The 19,676-nt window shown below is 38.2% G+C and overlaps 2 protein-coding genes across 18 annotated transcripts in view; both read left to right on the top strand.

Annotated features, from left to right (window-relative positions):
* The window catches only part of mef2aa (myocyte enhancer factor 2aa), a 54,376-nt gene extending 43,097 nt beyond the window's left edge, over positions 1–11,279 (top strand). For 8 of the 13 annotated variants that reach the window (XM_026312025.2, XM_026312027.2, XM_026312022.2 and 5 more), the window contains 5 exons: positions 4,139–4,323; positions 5,789–5,812; positions 7,073–7,202; positions 7,365–7,488; positions 7,670–11,279. In XM_026312025.2, the coding sequence (XP_026167810.1) occupies positions 4,139–4,323; positions 5,789–5,812; positions 7,073–7,202; positions 7,365–7,488; positions 7,670–8,006 (800 nt within the window). In that variant the 3' untranslated portion in view covers positions 8,007–11,279. The remainder of the gene's footprint in view (positions 1–4,138; positions 4,324–5,788; positions 5,813–7,072; positions 7,203–7,364; positions 7,489–7,669) is intronic. The other 5 variants (XM_026312024.2, XM_026312035.2, XM_026312031.2 and 2 more) reach the window with 1 other exon arrangement.
* Positions 11,280–13,575: 2,296 nt separating this feature from the next.
* mctp2a (multiple C2 domains, transmembrane 2a) overlaps positions 13,576–19,676 on the top strand; it is a 34,678-nt gene continuing 28,577 nt past the window's right edge. For 4 of the 5 annotated variants that reach the window (XR_003295976.1, XR_003295975.1, XM_026312015.1 and 1 more), the window contains exons 1-4: positions 13,576–13,710; positions 15,856–16,856; positions 18,370–18,417; positions 18,505–18,616. Coding sequence is in view for 3 of the 5 variants with exons in the window: in XM_026312015.1 (XP_026167800.1) it covers positions 15,876–16,856; positions 18,370–18,417; positions 18,505–18,616 (1,141 nt within the window). In the remaining 2 variants the exon portion in view is untranslated. The remainder of the gene's footprint in view (positions 13,711–15,855; positions 16,857–18,369; positions 18,418–18,504; positions 18,617–19,676) is intronic. The other variant, XM_026312014.1, reaches the window with a different exon arrangement.

The following is a 19,676-nucleotide window of genomic DNA, read 5'->3' as shown; positions in this document are numbered from 1 at the left end:
AGTGTGAGCATGCTGCAGCTGTTGTTTGTACCAAGTGTGTAGAACAGCAGAGTCTACTGGGAGGAGAAACCTCTCCAGCCCTGCTGTCAGATGACCATTCCTGACATAGCTCTGATTTTTCACAAGTAGCAGCTATGACCACAGCAGAAGCTTTAGAAAGTAGCCAGATGGAAGATGTACCATGTGATATCTACTCCGTTGTTGAATGGTGTCACTGGAGACAAATGATTACATGGATGTGCAACAAAGTTGAGCGAAATACAACAATCCTCCAAGTTAAACAACCATATGTTGTTTTTCCCTATGCTCCGAAACAGCGGAAGGTGTACCGCACTTGCGTCATCAGGGAAACAAGAATAAACACACATTCAAGGCTGCGTAATTGTCATGATTTGGTTTGTGTTAGGCACAGAACTATTTTTGTTCAGGTTTGAAAAAAATATCGTGGTTTGCGTTAAAATAAGTACTCTTAAAGTTAGAATACCTTAATTGTCATGGTTACAATAATGAACCAGTGGTTAAGACCTGTGTTTTGTTTGCATCGTTTATCATCAAAAGGTGGACTTTGTTGCTCTGTATCACATATAATCACTTAGAATAGTTTCATAATTGGCATTGTTTTAATTACTATGCCATTAGAGGTTCCCTAATAGTAACAGGTTAACTATGGATCATAATAAGCTGTTTGCACAGATGACCAGTGACGTCATTTTTTACAAGATGACAGTCTGATGAAATATTGTCAATTAAAAGAAGAAACCTCTTTATTTTCCACACAGCCTCTGGGGCCTTGTTTAGAATGATGGACAGCAGTTTTAATTGGGGAATTTAAATTGCCTACCTTGCAAGCACACATTGTTGGAGGGACTTTTTTAAGCAAACATATTTGATTATTTTGTTTCTTTTGCTGTACCTGTTTGTTGTTTGTTAGGATGAACAGCTGCTACTTTTCTTTTCTCTCAACAATTCATACAATTAGACCTAATTCCAAGCTCTGATCCTTGACTGGTGACCATTAAGAATGAAAGTTGTCATGAACAGGGAGGTTTTAAGAGAGTATTTTCTGTTATGCAATGTGTCTAGAAGCTGTACACATATCTTTGTTAATATTGGAGCATTACAAGCACAGTTTCAAAGTATGTGTGTATAGTTCAGAAGGTCACATTTGGTAATGGAAAAAAATACTTTTAGAAAGTTATTTGGTTTTATTGTAGTTTTTGATTTCTTCATGGAGAGGTTAATGTTAAAAGAATGTAAAGTTGGGGCGGTGATGGTGAATCAGATCCATATTGTCTAAATAAACAATAATCCAAGCTGTTTTTCGTGTAGAAAAATAGTGGAATTGCCATGTGTCTTTATGTATTAACAAATCACACTGCACATCCTGCCTGGTCTTACTAGTTTTCTGAGACACAACAGTCATGACATCTATCACTAGAAAATTTTAATAGATGTTGATACCCTTGATTCACATGTATTGTTTCATTCTTAAGGACATGTTCTCTTTTGCCTGAACCTAATGCACGTGGGATGTTGGGCACAATAAGTCATTGTGTTTTCTTTCCCTGAATGTGAAATGAAAACTGAATGTTTCTGTTGTAAACATTAGGCCTTATGCAATGTCCCTTTCCAGACAGTGTTAATAATTCAGAACAGTGAACAGAAACCAGCTTTCAACATGCAAAGTCTTCAGTCGGAGAGGATTTATTGGCACAACCAATCTGTTAAAGAAGTCTGAATATAGAATGACAACAGCCACAGAAAAACCCACTGAAATGTCCCTGCTGAAAGGCTGGGTCTTTCCTTGTGGCTCTTATTTTGGCCCAAAATTAACTTTGTGGTTGAAGTGTTTGTTCAGACATGTGTTTTCTTCTTGGCAATTATTTGAAATAGTCATCCCCAGATAGCTTCAATCATAATCAGAGGCATATTCCATACGTTTGTAAGTTAAGTGAATTAATCCAAGTCTGATTTAGCCAACAAACACAGCACTGTCTGTCTTTGCCTTATGATAAACTGGCAATATGTTTGTTGTATCCCACTGTCCTCAGCCCAGCATATGTTGGTATAGAGTCCAGTGTAAAGCTGCAACAGTTAGTCAATTAATAGATTAACCAACTGGTCGATTTGCAGCTAATTATTCAATGGCTAACTTGATTTTGTGAGCAGGAATGCCAAACATTTGATGGTTCCATCTTCTTATGTGGATATTTGATGATTTTCTTTGCCATACATGACATTAAACTGGATATCTCTGGGCTTTTTTTACTAAGGGATATTTTAATAAGCTTTTTTCTGATATTTTATAGACAACATAATATTAAGAATGCCCAATTGGATAAGGCAGAAAGTAGCGTACTTTGGGCAATTTTCAATAAAGACAGACTGAAGTCATGACAGTAAGACATGTGCAATTAATAACAGTTGTATTTACATGGCAGCTGACTAAATGCAGGGTTATGGTTTTGTTGATAGTAGCTGGTGGTGTGGCTTAGAGCAACCTGTGCTTTCCTTGCTATGACAAGTCAAAATGTCTGTTGTGAAAAAGACCTATCCTTAGCTTTATGTTTTGTATGGAAGCTTTTTGTTTGTAATCAGAAAACTCTTCACATACCAGATTACCACACTGCAGCCCATTCCTTTACATGAAATTGTAACATCTCATTCCAACTGGATGACATCTTCACCGCTTTTAATCATGTTTGCTATTTTTAGGGCCTTGGACATTTACTCTGCTAATTCTGTAAACATTGTTTTCTTGCAGCAGCCAAGTCTTGTATGATCAAAGCCAGAGCTGATGGCGATAGCTGTTTGTATATACTGTTGATTCAGCTGTTAGATACTATTGTAGGCTTCATAACTGTTTATTTGACCGTGAATTGTTGCTGTCCTTATCTGTAGTCAGAGGGGCTATTGTTCCATTATGTTTCTAAGCAAGAGCCTACTCGTTGTGCACACACTTTGTGTTTCACTGGGTTACGCTGGACACAATAGAGAAGTCAGCAACTTGTTGAAGTGTTACTGATCTGCCGATGCAGTGCTAGATACCATTCATTCTTTCTTCCTCTTGTTTTTAGGATTCAACATATTCTTTGGTTTTCATTTTGAGTATGTGTAATAGCTTTGTTTTCCCCAGACCAACATGGTGTAGATCAGTTTAAAATTCAAATGTTTGATTGTTAATTTCATAATAATTCACTGCTCTATATTTATTAGAGTGGATTTGTGCAGAATCACAATCCCACTGTAGACCTTGTGCAGATGAGTCATACTGTATCTTGCAATTGAAAATAGGGTACTGTAGGTTGACAAAACTGGGAAAAATAAATTCTTATCTGGAACCTGTATTTGTTTATTTATTTATTTATTTTAAACCAGTTATCAAAATACCAGGTGCATATACTTTAATAATTTGTGACGACTGAATTTTTGTTTCATAATGATTTATTTTATTTGATGAACTATCCACACGAAAATAACTGTTTAACGTAAGTTTTGTTACATCTATTTAAATATCACACTAAAGCAGCAAAAAATATGTTGCAAATAGAACTTGTAACTCAGTAACCCGTCTACACCTTAAGATAATCTTCATCCATTTCATGAGAAACGTGAGAAGGACTAAGACTGAGAAAGGTGGGGGTTCCTAAATTAAGTTGGTGGGGATTCATTTTATGAAAAAGGAAATGACTAATGACGATGCACATGAAGGTGTGAATGTTGAAGAGCGTCTAGCACTTCGCTATTGTTTGAGTACACTGTGTGAAAAACAAGATTGAGAGACCTTATTGTTTTTTATGTAACTGTAATGGCTTCAGCTATTTCTTTTAAGCAGTCACAGTACATTTGACGGTAAACTGCTCCACATCCCAAGATACAAAGAATTGACTTTGATGTAATCATTCACAATAAAAATAAAAGGCTCATCAATTTTAAAATGGACATTTTATTTTTGTAAATGTGCAGGATAATTATCCAAGTCTATTAAAACTTCCCAGAGGGTTGGAAACACTTAACGCTGCATGCTGCAGCAAGCTGGAAAACAGCACTGTGTGAGAGGTTTGCTTGATGACTGGGAGTGTTGTCAGTCACAGTCCATGGTTTGATGATGTGTTTGTGTTGCTCTGTACCTCTGCAGGGAACGGTTTTGTTAACCCCAGGGGCTCTCCAGGCCTTCTCAGCACACCCAGCGGCAATGGCCTCGGTAAAGTCATGCCCACGAAGTCTCCACCACCCCCTGGAGGGAACATGGGAATGGGAAGCCGCAAGCCAGACCTAAGGGTTGTTATCCCTCCTTCGAGCAAAGGGATGATGCCCCCACTGGTGAGTACAGACCATACCAGTCTCTGATAGAGGGTCTGCCCTGTATCAGAGAGATTCATAGCATTGTTTAATGTCTTTATTTAGGCTTCCCTAGTAGGTTTTTGCCAATACATTTTTGATACTATCACATTAGCATGCTGTAGCATTCTGTGAGGTCTTTTCACCACGGACTATGCTAATCTGTCAAGTGGTCCTCCCTCATGTTGCGCAGGCCTCATCTGAACAGCATTCCTCCTGTGCACCATTCTTCTCAGATCCATCCATCCATTCCATCAAAATGAGGACTGAGCCAAGAATTTGCCGCTCATGTGTCATAACTCTGACTCAATTATTCACATTTAAATGAGAGGCTTTCTCTAATTATAATAATGAAGTTGCAGAGTGCTCTGAACACCTGAGGCTACACTAGACCCTCGTGGTTATAAATCAACATCCCAAAAAACTTTAGGTGAGGGATTTTCAGACATTGGCCAGTGACGTACTATTTCCCACTTTGTGTGTTGCTACTGTTGTCAGCAACAGGAGCTACTCCAGGAAAATTATTGTGTTTGGTAAATAAACCTTGGGTTACTGTGGGTGCTTCTCCTTTGCTGAGCCTCAACTAGCCCGGAGCAGTGTACAAACAACTGTGTTACCATGTCGGCATGTGGAATCAGTAGAGCAGAACAAGTTGTGTTGCAATAGGTCTGAAACAGGTTAGGCAGTGGTGGGAGGTCGGTTCTGTTCTGTCTGAGCCAACGAAGCATTTTAGTCTGGTAGATGCTGTGGAGAGTGCTGGCTGTGGCAGGTCTGCAGACGGCCTGTCATTAGGCCATAATGGTATTAAATTAATCACATCTCAGTGTGACAGAGTGTAGATGAAGACTTAATCAGGGGCCTAGGGTGTGAGCCAGATAATATCTTGTCGCCCTTGTCGTGTCTTCCTGCCGCTATTGATTGAGTGTGGGTATTAAGACAGCCCTGGCCTGGTCACAGTATGGCCCACAGCACAGAAAAGATTGAAGATGTGCATAGTAGGCTACTATGTGGTCATTGCTGGTACCATTGAGAAACTTTATTTTACTTTTTTTTTTTCAATATCCAGAACAATTTTGGCAGCTAACTAACTACAATAAATTTGTCTAGGATTTAAATGTTTCTTCTTCATACAAGTTACAGACTTTATAGTTGAGTAAACTAATGCAACAGAACTTCACTAACATCCCCACATTGTTGGAAAACTGTGGTCTTAAATTTGAAATAAAGACAAGTTAATAGAGTGTTTGTACTATGGATAAAATAAATCTGGAGTTACAAAACAAGTGTGATTTTACAACGGCTGCAGAAGTCATGCACACTTTTATATTCCTTAATGTCCCTTTTATTGTAAAATCTAGAAAGCGGGCACTCTTTTCCAGAGCGATTTACAGTCGCTCTGCTTCTTTTCTGTAACTCTGCCTCTCTTCTTTCCTTTTGTTGAGGGCAGTCGGAGGAGGAGGAAATGGATTTGGTGAGTTTTGACAAATGCCTGGGCAAATGGCTGAAATGTGAACATGCTTCCGGTAATCACACATGCTAGACTAAAGGCAGTGCTCAAACCGGAGATTGGCTATCAGAACTGCCAGCAATAATAAATTTTAAAAAACGTTTTGTCACTGCATGTTTTGGGTTTGGCCTGTGAAAATTGCCTCAGCCTGTTAAATTGGCTCCTCTATTCTCAGCACGTCAATGTTAGTTATATACCATCGATGTGTTTGCGTGTGTGGTTGTGTGTTTTCGGTGTGTGTGTAAGAGAAAGAAAGATTGAGTGAGTAAAAGCTAAACATAAATCATGTTTTTTATTTTTAAACTGTACTCACAATCTGAATAGTTTTAGAATTTAAAGAGTGTAAGGAAAATGTAAATCATCTATATTTTTTCTAAGGTGACATCACATTAAGTGATATCATTCTGTGAGATCCTTGGGTTTAATGAAGTCATCTGGCTGGAGCATGTTGGAACAATACAAGGAAACCATCAACTAGATTATGATGCAATGCTGCTTCAAACGTAACCGCTGGCAGCTGCACATATGCTCGTTACATTACATTCTCAGGGTTTGTGATAGTATTGTTCTTAACGACATCTGGATCTGATTAGTGCATTTGGAGTGTGTGCATTTGTAGCTCAGAGGGTAGTTTGCTGCATGATCACACCAAGCCGTGTAGGTGTGTTGATGTGGACCGCATGCCAGTCACTGCACTAAAAACCACTGGTGCTCTACTGTACGTCACTGGGAATTAAAATGTGTCATTATTATTCTTGTGCACTTAATGGTTGTTTATTTCAAAACTGATCTCTATACTCAATTTCAAAATCATTTGTTGTGCCTATAGCTGATATAAAGCCATTATTAACCACTTTTAACATTTGTATGTCAACTCACTGGTGTTTTTTTGCATATATGCATATGGCTACACATATTGTTAGAGAGCTGTATTTAAATAAACTTCATGAGGTATCTGAAAGAAACCACATTACTCCCAGATAAGAATATTCACTGCCATGAAGCTACACCACCCCCTTGTGGCAGCATATGTTATTACATTCATTTCCTTGCTTACCATAATATGTAAAATAAATACCAACTTAAATAATGATAATAGTGATAATAAATGTCTAGGCTCTAAATGAAATGTCTTTAATGAGAGTAAGCTGTTTATATTGTTTAGTATTAGTGTGCTTTATTTTGGAGTCATGCACCTTCCTTGTTTTTTTTTGTGTTTTACAGAACACGCAGAGGATAAGCGGCTCCCAGTCAACCCAGCCATTGGCCACTCCAGTAGTTTCTGTCACCACCCCCAGCTTACCCCCACAGGGCCTGGTCTACTCAGGCATGCCCACCTCCTACAACCCTGCTGGTGAGTCTGGCTATGCTCTCCCCTCTGACTAAAAACAACCGCCCCAGCCGCCACTGTTTATACTACACGCTGTTGGTTCCTGCTCTTTTCTCAGTGGCACACAGTGTTGTAGCTGCAATGTGAGTGAGTTCTCACTGTGTGTGGCTCCGTTTGTTTTTGCAGAGTACTCCCTCAGCAGTGCAGAGATCTCTTCCCTACAGGGCTTCAGCTCTCCTGGGCTCTCACTGGGCTCCATGTCGGCATGGCAACAGCATCAACTGGGCCAGGCAGCTCTTAATTCTTTGGTGTGAGTAACACACTTCCAAACAAAGGCACACTCTTCAGACGCCCTCACATAAAAGCAATACCCACTGTGCTCTGTGATATCATGCTGAATAACACATCTACATATTCCTCACTTTTTACATTTTTTGAACCTCACATTTGTTGCCTTATTTTTGAACTGAACACATTTTTTTTTTCTGCAGTGGTGGAGGTCATCTACCTCAGGGCTCCAACCTATCCATCAGCACCAGCCAGAGCATAAACATCAAGTCTGAGCCCATCTCGCCGCCACGGGAGCGTGTCACCCCATCTGGCTTTGCCCCTCAGCAGCCGCAGCAAGGGTCCAGCCGACAGGAAGTTCTGGGACGTTCACCTGCTGACAGCCTCAGCTCTTCCTGTAGCTCTTACGATGGCAGTGATCGTGAAGACCACCGGCCAGACTTCCACTCCCCGCTGGGGCTGGGCAGACCCCCTGCTAGCTCTGAGGACAGGGAAAGCCCCTCGGTCAAGCGTTTGCGCATGGACACATGGGTGACATAAACAGCCTCGATCAAGCCTCCAGTCAATAGCCAGTCAGAGAGAGGGAGGGGTTAGACATGGAGAAAGGAGAAAGAACAAGGGTCCTTAGAGCTATCATTATTATATTATTCAACTCCATTTCAATTTGTAAGGCTGAGATGTAATGTAATAAGTTGTGTGCGGACATATCTAAAGTAAATTCTCGAACTGATAGAGTAAGATTAAATAAATCTCAGTTAGCTGGACTGAATTATATGCACAAGCAGGCGGTGTCAGGTACTTGGTGCAATTCAGATGACGTTTGCAGAGGAAAGATGTTCAAAGAAAACTGGTTAAACAGTAGGGGGTAGATTATTGTAGTCACTGGTCAGGTCACACACATACATGCAGTTGCTGTTTTGCTGTTGTGCTTGCAAATTGCAAACAATCAGAGAAAGTTGTGTAGCTTTCAGGCTGAGGATCCTTACATACGATGTTCACTGCAAGAACTATCATTTAAAATCATGCTGTAAACATACAAGACCCTTATCTCAAGTGGCCTCTTCTAATTTATTAATTCAGTTGATCAGGAGCTATAGAAAAATGGAGGTAACTAATATGACAAAATTTTGATCATACATACACAGTTGTCACAGTTGAGACTACTTTAATGAATAAATGAAATAATACTGTTGAGGGTAAAAACAAAATAGTGACAGAATTTATTGCAATAATGACATGCTATTCATTTTCTAATTTAAAAAGAGTAGGATATATAAATGTGCAATTAAGACAATGCGAACCTATCCAGTTGAACTGGTGAGAAAAATCCACCTTTGTGTAACAGTTCATCAGTAATATAAGCCAAAGCTGTTATTTTGTGTTGTTTTGTACAGTTGCTATGGTTTCCTAACAGTTCACTCAGATACACCATTTTTCATCATAGTTTTATTTTTTATTGTGCTTTATTACAAACAGTGTAAAGTCGTGTAAACCAGATCTTGAATTGAAATCTAAAGCCATGAACATTTGCTGTTATGTTTGTGTAATTGAAAATTTGAGCCAAACATTTTGTTTTGTTGTGTAAATAGCAACTTTAATATATATCACAAGGGTGTGAGTACATACTGAATGTAATGTACCATCACCGTTTTCAAGAAAAGTATATTTTTGTGGATTACAGCCAAGTTTACAAGACTAGACCCTTAACAAGTAGATGAATCACTGGTCCATTATTGCTATTTTGTTTATTTACTGTAATCTCATCTAAATTGAATATCAATTTAATCTCCCATGTGTTTTATTTCCAGATGGTTGATTTGTTTGTTTTTTTCTCTCTCTCTCTCTCTCTCTCTATTAATGGTGACTGTTTGTCCTGAAGACGTTGTAGTAACAATGCTGTGAGGTTGAAGTTCCACTATTTTCATATATGTGAAGGATGATCACAAGGCTAGCGGAAATAGAGTTTCTTCCCTCCTATTGTGTTAGCTCATGTTAGTTGTATACCAGCAGCTGCTGAATACACTGCCAACATTCAAATTCAAGGTCCCAGCCGTTTGCTGAAGAATAATCTATTTTGTTGCATATAAGACATGCCATTTCCGCTATCCTGTTCATGAAATTTAAGACGACATAAATGTGGTAGAAGTGGCTGCTGCCCTTAACACAAAACTGATCATGCCTCTGCCCATATGTGGTTGTAAATATCGCAGTCTACTTGAAAAGTCAGTCAAAAAGTGCTTCTTTAATTGGCTCCAGATATTTTATCTTATATCAATGCCCTATAACTAGTAGGAAACTGTAGCTGTAGGAACCTTAGCAGCCAGAAAAGTGAACGTTTGAAAGCGTAAAAGTAATCAACATGGAAGGTGGTGCGACATGAGGTCGATGCCTCAGTTATCAGATCACGTAGACAAAAAGAGGAAGAAAGGGGCTGTGGCTTGTTTTCTTCGTCATCGTCACAGAAGCAAATACTTCAGCAGCTAATTCATATTAACAACAAAACGATGTCACTGACTTCAATCTCACTGCTGGATTGCACACATCTGAATGAGAAGTTTGCTGTGTAGGAGAGGTATCACTCTGCATTCACCATGACATATCTTGTGTGTATGTTCATCATCAACTCCATGGTAGTTCTTAGTATAAACTTATAATGATCTATGCAGTTTTAATCCCAATTCACATGATATATACAGAATATGATGTCATTAAAGGCCATATCTAGCCCACAAAGCATTGGGAGGATGAGCATCAGAGGGTAGACAGACTGTTAGCCTCTTATCCTGAAGTGCCACAGCTGGAGGTTGCTTGACTTTATTAAATGATTGATTTGGACACCCTAGGGCAATATTTTCATCCTCATATATATATTATTAGACACACTTTACATAATGTACAGTAATTCATAATGTAATCCAGGATAACACAGCAGGTGAAAATAGCAATAATAAATGACTACAACGAAAATTGTCTGCTTGTCTTGGCAGCATCACCTCATAGATGAGCACATACTTTAGCACTTGATAACATATCAGGGAATTTTGTAGTTTCTCTATCTACTGTATATGCACAGTTAGGCGATGCCTTATCCCAAAGATAAATTACACCACTTTAATTTCTCTTAGTTAAAAAAAAAAAAAAAAAAAACACGCAGAGAACAGTTAAACTTGTCCTGACCTGCCTCTTCAAAGAAAAGACACACACAAGAAAATGCACGTTGAATGCACTGTGATACACTTTGCTCTTTTGGTCTGTGTCCAAACTGTGCACAACTGTTGAATGTGAAAGGAAAGGGTGGTAAAATGAACCTTTGTAGTAGACTTTCTTCACTTTGCTGTGCAAGCGTACACTGCTTTGCTTCATGGCTTTTATAAAACAGAACTACGTGTTTGGTAAGTGTTTGTAGTTGATAGTTCACTTAACTAAAGAAGCTGTTTTCGGTTTGAATGCTCAGACCGTTTGGCGGCACAAGCTGGACTTTGTTGCCAATAATGAAATTATTTGTTTCAAAATCGAAAGAGTTTTAAGTTAATTCACATTTTTATTTCCCTTGAATGTGTTATTTTATTTTCATCATACAATAAATATTCAAGTGAACTTTTTATTAAACAATTAAGATACTATGCTAGATATTGTTGTACAAAATTTGTATTCTTCACAAAAGTACAAATATTGGCTTTTAATGTGTAATTTAGGTTATCTCTCTTATTCTGTATAAAATGAAGTAAACAACTCTTATATAGAATTTGTTCTCCTGTGAAGTCCCAAACAGTAGAAACTGTCAACTTTATTAAACACCTCAGTGTATGCTCAGTCTGAACTCAATGTCTATCTTTCAGTTTTAATTTCTAAATGCATTTTATTGGTGTCATAAATCAGTCCATACACTGGAGCATTATCATTATCCATCACTGTGATACAAGCTAGACAACACAGTTTGGTTTCAAAGTGAATATTATAAAACATACATACAAGAAACACTACCCTACCTTAAAGTGGTAATACCACGGCATAAAAATCATAATTATAAGTCATGCAGTAAAAGTTTTACTTAAATACAAGAACAGAAGTACTACCAAGCAGTGTAACTAAATGTGAGCATCAAACGTGCATGTATGAGTTGTGTGTGAATGGCTCCATTCAGACAATTAGAGTATTATATTTTATGTTATTGAAAGTATATTAATGATGCATTAGCAGCATATTATCTGGATGATGTGGAACTCAAATACAGTATATAGTAGTTTTGTCCATAACACTATATCTGATTTCAGTATGTTACTTAGACCCACCAATAATTCTTTGACAAATGTAGGTTACTTCGATTTTTCACCATGGATAGCAGCACTTGTCTACAGCAGTTATTTAATAATTAAAATTAATTCTGTATTTTTCTGTCAAAGCAGTTTTTTTTTATGTGTATTTTCAGAGTATCGCCAGCAGGAGCCACTGTAATACAATACATTTCTCAATTGATTGCTGGCCTGCTAATGCATCCTACGACTTGACTCACCAGACTTTTATGCTGTTTTTAGTTGTTCTAATCAAAGAAATAATAAGACAAAGCAACAGAGAGTAACATTTGATAAGTAACGTGTTACCTTATTACATTATTGCTGTTAGAAACATGTTGAACAACAATGTCCAAATGGGGTATTTCCATTTGGGAAGACCTTATTTTTGGACTCAAATGCATATCTATCATGCAAAGTTATACAAAAGATTAAAGAATAAAGCAATAAAGATTACTTCTCATACAAAATTTAATTTTATTGCTTATATTTGTCCAAGGTATATTTTCAATTCTGAACTATATTTATATATTTTTAAGAAATGATATTAATACTGTGTATGAATGAAAACTCCACCACTGACTGAATACCAAAACAGAAACTACTGCAAGACAAAAATAGGTGGGTGGGAGGGTGGGGGGTTAAGTTTTGCGGTCAGCTGTGTAGTTGACAACCTGAAACTTTCATGACTGTATTCAATCTGAAGGCTTGGATGTGAAATATATTTGTCCCTGAGTGTATGGTTTTGGCTTCCTGTCCATCAGACCAGCTGTGCTGTAGGCTGGAATAGGTCCAGTGTGCATGTGTAGAGTAACCGAGCAGGGTTTTGGCTGTTTGAGTTGTGTGAGAAGGAGGGCAAGAAGACACCTGCCATAGGGGCTTGCCCTGTTTCGGATCCCCAGCCCTGTCTTTCAACTTGGAGCCAAGATGGGGCACTTTCATGTGGGCCTGATCTCCTTAAGACATCAGCAAATATTGAACAAGACTTGGTCCAGACTCAAACACATCTGTTGTCATATAGTCTTCACTGTTAGGCACAGACGAGTAAGAGAATGAACACCAGTGGGTCTGTTGCATTAGCTTATATATGTGGACAGAAAGCTATAGTTTATACTTTGCAAACATAAATGCTCACTTTTGACGAGCTTAGGCTAAACCATGTTCTTCTGTAAACAAATATACGGCTGTGTGAAAGAAATGCAGCTTGGTATGACAAGGCAGCCACTGAGTGCCAGATCCAAGCTGAAGATCAGGGATGAGATGCAATGAACAGCTAGCCAACATTTCATATGCCTCAGTCATGTTGCAGAATTCATCAGCAGTATTTTTGGACTGTTTTGAACAGATAAGCAGGACAGTTGTATTGTAGAATTAGGCTAGATTAAGGAATTAAGTTTAGTTTCAAATACTTGGGCCTATAAGAGAAGCCATATTAGAGGAAGTGTAATGCATGCAAGTCTTAAATCAGATAAATAGCCTCAAACAAATATTCAAATAAACAATAAACAGACTGTTCTACCAACTGTACTGTTAGCAACTGTTTCATCATATTTTTGGTGATTGTGCCACTGCAGTCTCTTCATTTACTCAATAACTGTGATTTTTTTTTTTTTTTTCATAACCTTTATTCCTGAATTCATACTGTGAGTAATCACAAATCTTGACTTGGGTAAGACTCAACATGCAGGCTATGACTCTGGCATTCTCATAGTCATTGAAACTCATCTTGTGAGACTGGTATGGCTAGTTTCACCCAGGCCAGCCTAACTCCCCAATCACCTGCTGTCAAGTGAGAAAGCATACTCATCCTACATTGTGCTGCCTGAAACGCTTCCTTTTTCATTATAGTTACAATGGTGGAGGTGTCTGTTGGAAAGTTTACTGCTCCTCTCGGTGGAAAGTGATTCAGTGTATGGCTTAGTCAGCTGTTCAGCCAAAGGGATATTGAACAGGTATAGTACTTTTTGTCTAACTTAAAGCTGAATAATCCAGTTGATAAAATAACCATGTATATATGTAGTTCATTCACAACTGTATGTATTTTTATACATTATGACTATACAGTAATGGTAATATTTTCTGTTTAGATCTCCATTGCAGAAGGAGGTTTATTTGGTGTGATACTAATTCATATGACAAACAAACAATAGAGAGGTCTCTGATTTTGTATGTGTATGTTGACAAATCCTCTGAAGCACACAATCTGCCACTGCATTATGACTGTATATCTTAATATATCTGTAAATCGTGTCTTTAGAAAATATTACTTGAAACCTTATGTGACAAAGACATAACATAACTACTGGTCAAAAGTTTGAGATCGCCAACATATTTCCAGTTTTTTATTGAAATGTAAGCAGTTCAAGTCCAGTGAATAACCTCAAATGGTACAAAGGTAAGAGGTAAACTGCTGGAGGTGAAGAAAAAGTTTAGTTGGCCAAAAACTGAAAAATAATGTACATGTCATTTATACAAAATAGCTCTTTTCAGGGGAAAAAATAATGGATTAACAACTGAGAGCTATTCTGCAGTAATGGAAGTAAATTAAAGTGAAGGGAGACAGATAGACCATGATAACCCTTAAAAGTGTAGGTCTTTCGTTTACTAAAACTGCAACAAAAGCCAAGGTGTCAGTCAGCACAGTCTCCAACATTAAAAGGTACCTGGAAACTGTAGGGAAAGTGGCAGGAGGAGGTCTGGCAAGTCACAACAGCACAGTCTCCAGACTTAAACCTCATCGAGCTGGTCTGGGATTAACTGGACAGAAAAAATGAAAGCAAAGCAACGTACAAGTGCAACGAAAAGAACTTTCCGCATAAAATCTGGTATGTTTTGTAGAGAGAAAGCTCCCACTGTTATACAGTTGTGCTCATAAATTTACTTACCCCTGCCTGGCACAGTTTGAGAGATACTGCATGGCCATTTTTTAAAACTGTAAATGCTCAAAACTTTTCTTTGTGACTAAAGTGGCCAGATAGTACAACTGTATCTCCAAAAAGTAGCTACTTGGATGAGTCAAACATTTAGATTACATTTTGTTAAACGAAACAATTCCATGATTTCTTTTTTTTCTGTCCAATTGTTTATATCTTGAATCCTTTAATATCAGAGTAGGTCTACATTAAGGCATACATTCTGAGAAAAAACTAGAAAAATAGAGGTGTGAAAAATGTATTGGTCAAAAAGCACTACTTGTCAGAATGGCCTATACTTTATATTTCAGTGGCCAGCTCTACTAAACTTTACATTTGGCTAACCTCCATTGTTGAGTCGACTTTACAAACAATATTTTGAGCTCAGCCCAACATATTTGGTCCTGTCAAAGGTTCACGCTAACACTAAATTAACTAGGTTAACTCGAAAAAAGCCAAAAAGCCAAAGCCACGGGCTGGAGCGAGGTGGAACTAATTACAGCGTTGGGAGGGAGAGGGGTAGTAATTTAGTGATTCAATGAAGGAGGAGGAAGCGGGACGAAGGTGAAGATGACTAGCTGTCATAAAAGCATGAAACGTTGGCGCGATAACACCCAGGCTAGCGTTGTTAGAGATTTTAAGAAGAAAATGAAGGTAAATGGGGAAACTGGCAAATTAAACTGTGTAGGAATCGAAGCTGATGGCCCAAAGTTTAAACTATTACAGGCATAACTTCTGGTTGCAACACAAACCACGAACCCACGTGTCTCACCAGTCAAACTATTTGCCTCCCTTCGCAGATTATTGTGGACATACAGTTATTTCATATACAAAAATATTAAAACTTGAAGCTCCCTAACAAAGAGGGAAGCTAACTACTCAGGCAAAGTAAGTTACAGCATGTTACCTTGATATTTACATTTTCATTAACAACCAGATGGATACAGAATGGGCAGTGTGTGTGTGTGTGTGTATGTATGTATGAAATATGTTTTTATTACATTATTTGATATATATGTAGGTGAAACTTCCCCAACCAGTGGTACCTATCAAACCACCAAAGAACAGATAAGCCCAGTGCAATCAAGACTTAGCCCCTGGTTAGTTCAGTTGCTAATCAAGTCCCTGCATAGGCCTTTTTGTTGCCTTGTGCTAAGTCTATATACACATTTCTTTTTTTTACAGTTTGAGAGGCATCATTCAAAATGGATTTCAAGAAAAAGAACTTCTTGGAGAATTTGCGTCTAAAAAATAAGTTTGCCTTGAAAAAGAAGCCAGGTAAGAAGCCGCTTGCCAAGCAGGGGCGAAACCTGGCACATCGGCGTAGTATTTCAGTGCCAGATCTAAGGTTGGTGCCAGGTGAAGCCTTTTCTACAGAGAACGCCTTGTTGTCCACTGCCTCTGATGCCATCTTCTTTGGGATCTCTCCCAGCGTGAGTGACACTGATTCTGTTACAAGTGCTTCAGTCACTGATGGGCCGCTTTCCACAGAAAGAGTGAATAATTCAGTCCCAGAAACTACACTTATGGTTCCCACAGCTCACCAAACTGCAGCTTTGAATAGAGCAAGTGCATCAACAGAAACTCTGGCCTGTTATGAGAATTATGATACTGTTATTTCAGGCTCAGAGAACAAGGTGAGCTCTACTCAACAAGCTCTATATACCCAAGTGGTTAAAAAAAACAAGGGGGATAGAGTTAAATTTACTCCTGACTTCGTTCCTGCACAAAGAAATGTTTTTACAGACGCACCAAGACCAGACCTTGTAGAGCGAGAGAGTCTGCCTGGTGAAAAAGAGAGCACCAATGAAGACCCCCTAGTAGACAGAGTCCTTTCAGGTCCCCTTGCTGCAGCAGTGGCCAGAGCAAACTCAATGGGTGATGAAGTGAACCCTTACATAGAAAAGAGGAATGCATCATCTGACAAAGGAAGTCTGCCAACAGTCAGAGAACCTGCACCTGCAGATAAGGTGCCTCTGACATTACATAATCTGGGTCCTCCTTTGGAGAGTGCAGATGGTATTTCACTGGATTCTGCCTGTGGCTCTCCCAGTGAGGACCATATCAGCATGCCATGGACGACAGACTCAGAAGATCAGGACCAAGAACCCTGCTCTCCCTTTCTGAAGGGAGAGTTCTACTTAGAAGAAGCCCAGCCAGAGGAGGCCCTCGAAGAAACAACAGAGGTCAGTTTCATTATGTATTTAACATCAGGAACAACATCCTATTTCTATTGCGTCTGTATGAACTGTAATCTGTTATTTGAAATTTATATTGAGATTTCAACTAATAAATCACACAAATGTCTCGTGAAATTTAAATCAATCGATTCCTGTGCACATACCACAGATACAGTTCTACAAACTTAGATGAAACAAAAAGTATGTACTCTATATAATATAAAATATAATAGTAAAATAGTAGTATAATATAAAATAAATTAGTAAGGAGGAGGTTGTGTGATGTTATAACTTGCAACTAAACTTGTTACAAATACAGTATGAAGCAACACCACAATAACTGAAGATACATTTAATAAATTGGGTATATCTAACCGAATATTTGCATGTTTTCACTTTCAATTAATGTGGTTCTTTACAGGATACGTGGTACATTCGACTATAGTCTCATGTACAATAGATACATTTACAGCATACGGTATATATTCTCTACTGGTGCAACAAAGTATATCAAAAACATCCTTATTCTAAAGAGACTGTATACTGGAGGACTTTCATACGGGCCTCCATACGGGAAACCGAGACCGTTTTTCTCTGTTGGCTAGATGGCTCTTAGATATATAAACCAGTCAAAAACCTGTGATACTAGTTAGAGACACAATCTGGCATAGAGAGCTCTACAAGTACAAAACAGGCTGATTGCACCTCAGTTTGCATGCTGTTGCACGTCCTTACATGCTGTTGACACATTGTCTATAGAAATGATCAGCATTAGAATATATCATGAAGTGTTTTTAATGTGTTCAGAAAGTAGTTAGGCCCACATTTTTGTATAATTGTAGTCAGTTTAATTTTAAAATGGATAAAATTCCACACCCAATAATCCATTTGGGTTATAATCAATTTCTCATTTATAAAGTGTTATGACCCTTAATATTTTGTGGAAGCTCCTTTGCTTACAATTACAGCTAAAGGTCTTCTTAAGGAGTTGCCAGGTGAGGAGCAGTGGGTGGTGTTTCCCAGGCCCAGTGGTTGAAGTTCTGGACTTCATGGCGTGGGTTTTGTCCTGACAAGCAGTGTAAATTGTGGAAATTATATACATGGATGTGTCCGTTTCTACATTGTTAAGAGGCAGACATCTAATCAGTTCAGTTTGCCACATGTGGAAACCAATCAGGCTCTAGACACATCTCAAGGATAGTAAAAACAAGCAGGAAGAATTTAGCCACAGTGCCACTGCAAAGGGTCTGAGTACTTTTGTAAATGAGAGATTTTAGTTTTTGATAGTTATGGTTGCAAAAATTTCTGAGAGCATATTTTTACTTTTTCATTGTGAGATACTGTGTGTAGATTGCCAAAATGGAAATGTTATGAATTTAAAATCAAATTCACAACAAATTGTGCAAAAAGTGAAGATGAACTAAATGCCCTCTGAACCCACTTTATCATGCAGTAAACAGAGGAGTACACATACATTTTGATGTTTCACAGATTATAATTACAGTCTTTTTCCATGTAGATGTCCAGTGAACCATGTGATTTTGATGAAAATCCTATCGAAAACTCTGTAAGTACTCACTCAGCTGTTATACCCACTGAAATAAATCTAGCATCTGATGAGAGAACGCATATAAATGTGAATGGTTCTCTTTAGCAGGTTGTAACTACAGGGCCTGAGGCCCACGTACCTGTCCCGCTTCAGAGATACCTCCTGAGCATCATCTTAAAGCAGGGAACGAATCTCGTCATCAGAGACAAGCGCTCTGGTAGGTCAACAACGTGTAGCAGATCTGTAGGTTTTGGTCTTTTGCTGCCTGTAAGACTAGGAAGCTGTCTCACTTGGATCTTAAAAGGATATTTAGTAGGTCTAACATGAAACAGTGTTTTAAAATTACCTTAGATGTTGAATATGAGTCATATCAGATTTCTTGTATACAGCCTAAATAAATGCAGTAGCAACAGTTTGAGGGTGAGTACTAGAGAAAACTGAATGGACACACAGTCCTCCACACATCTTGTTAATCTTGCTGTGTATAAAGGTAAGATGGGCTGTTTTCAGTTAATGCATCTCCTGTGTGACATGTCCTGTGGTGATTGGACAAAGCACAAGTATGCAGTCAGACCAGTACGACAAAAGACAGGGTGGGACAATCAGTAGTCTTAAAAGAGTGTGCATGATCTGTCCATGATTGCATTAGGTACTGCCACTGATTTAAACAGTTGATTTTGAGATGGCATGCCAGGTTTCAACGATTGTTAGCTATCAGATGTTCAAAATTGTTGACCTCATACCTAAGGGCTTTTCTCGAGACAAAGAGACATTCGTGTCATACTCATAGGGGTATGACTTTCAAAAAAAATTTAAAGCAAGTTAAATTATTGATTTTCCATATGAGATGTAAGACATTTTATTAGTCTTGTCATCCTAAAGTAGTACATATTCATCCAAACTCAGGTCGTTTTTAAAAATAGCCATGTCCAAAAATACTGTTAAACATGAACTTTGATAAATGGTTTAGATTTTAACACATTTGAATGAGTTTGAATGAATGATTGCATAACTGGATTGTCTATTAAGATTTGAATCCTCAGAGACAGTCATATTGTCCAGGGAGAGACAGTCACAAGCGTGAGATACCATTTTCCCCTAACCCTGAGGCCTAGTAACTTTACTTTGAGAAAACAGCGACCTCAGGTGGCCATATATAGAACTACACCAAAAAATATTCACGTGTGGTCCCATTAAAAATGACTTATTTACTATTTTTTGCGTTTCTTTTGCTTACAACATCAGTTTTAATTAAAATACAGTTATTGTTAAAATTG

Source organism: Mastacembelus armatus, chromosome 6 (assembly GCF_900324485.2).
Source record: "Mastacembelus armatus chromosome 6, fMasArm1.2, whole genome shotgun sequence".
NCBI classification, from domain to species: domain Eukaryota; kingdom Metazoa; phylum Chordata; class Actinopteri; order Synbranchiformes; family Mastacembelidae; genus Mastacembelus; species Mastacembelus armatus.
Note: the sequence above shows the minus strand (reverse complement) of the source record. Positions and strands in the feature narration are given on the sequence as shown.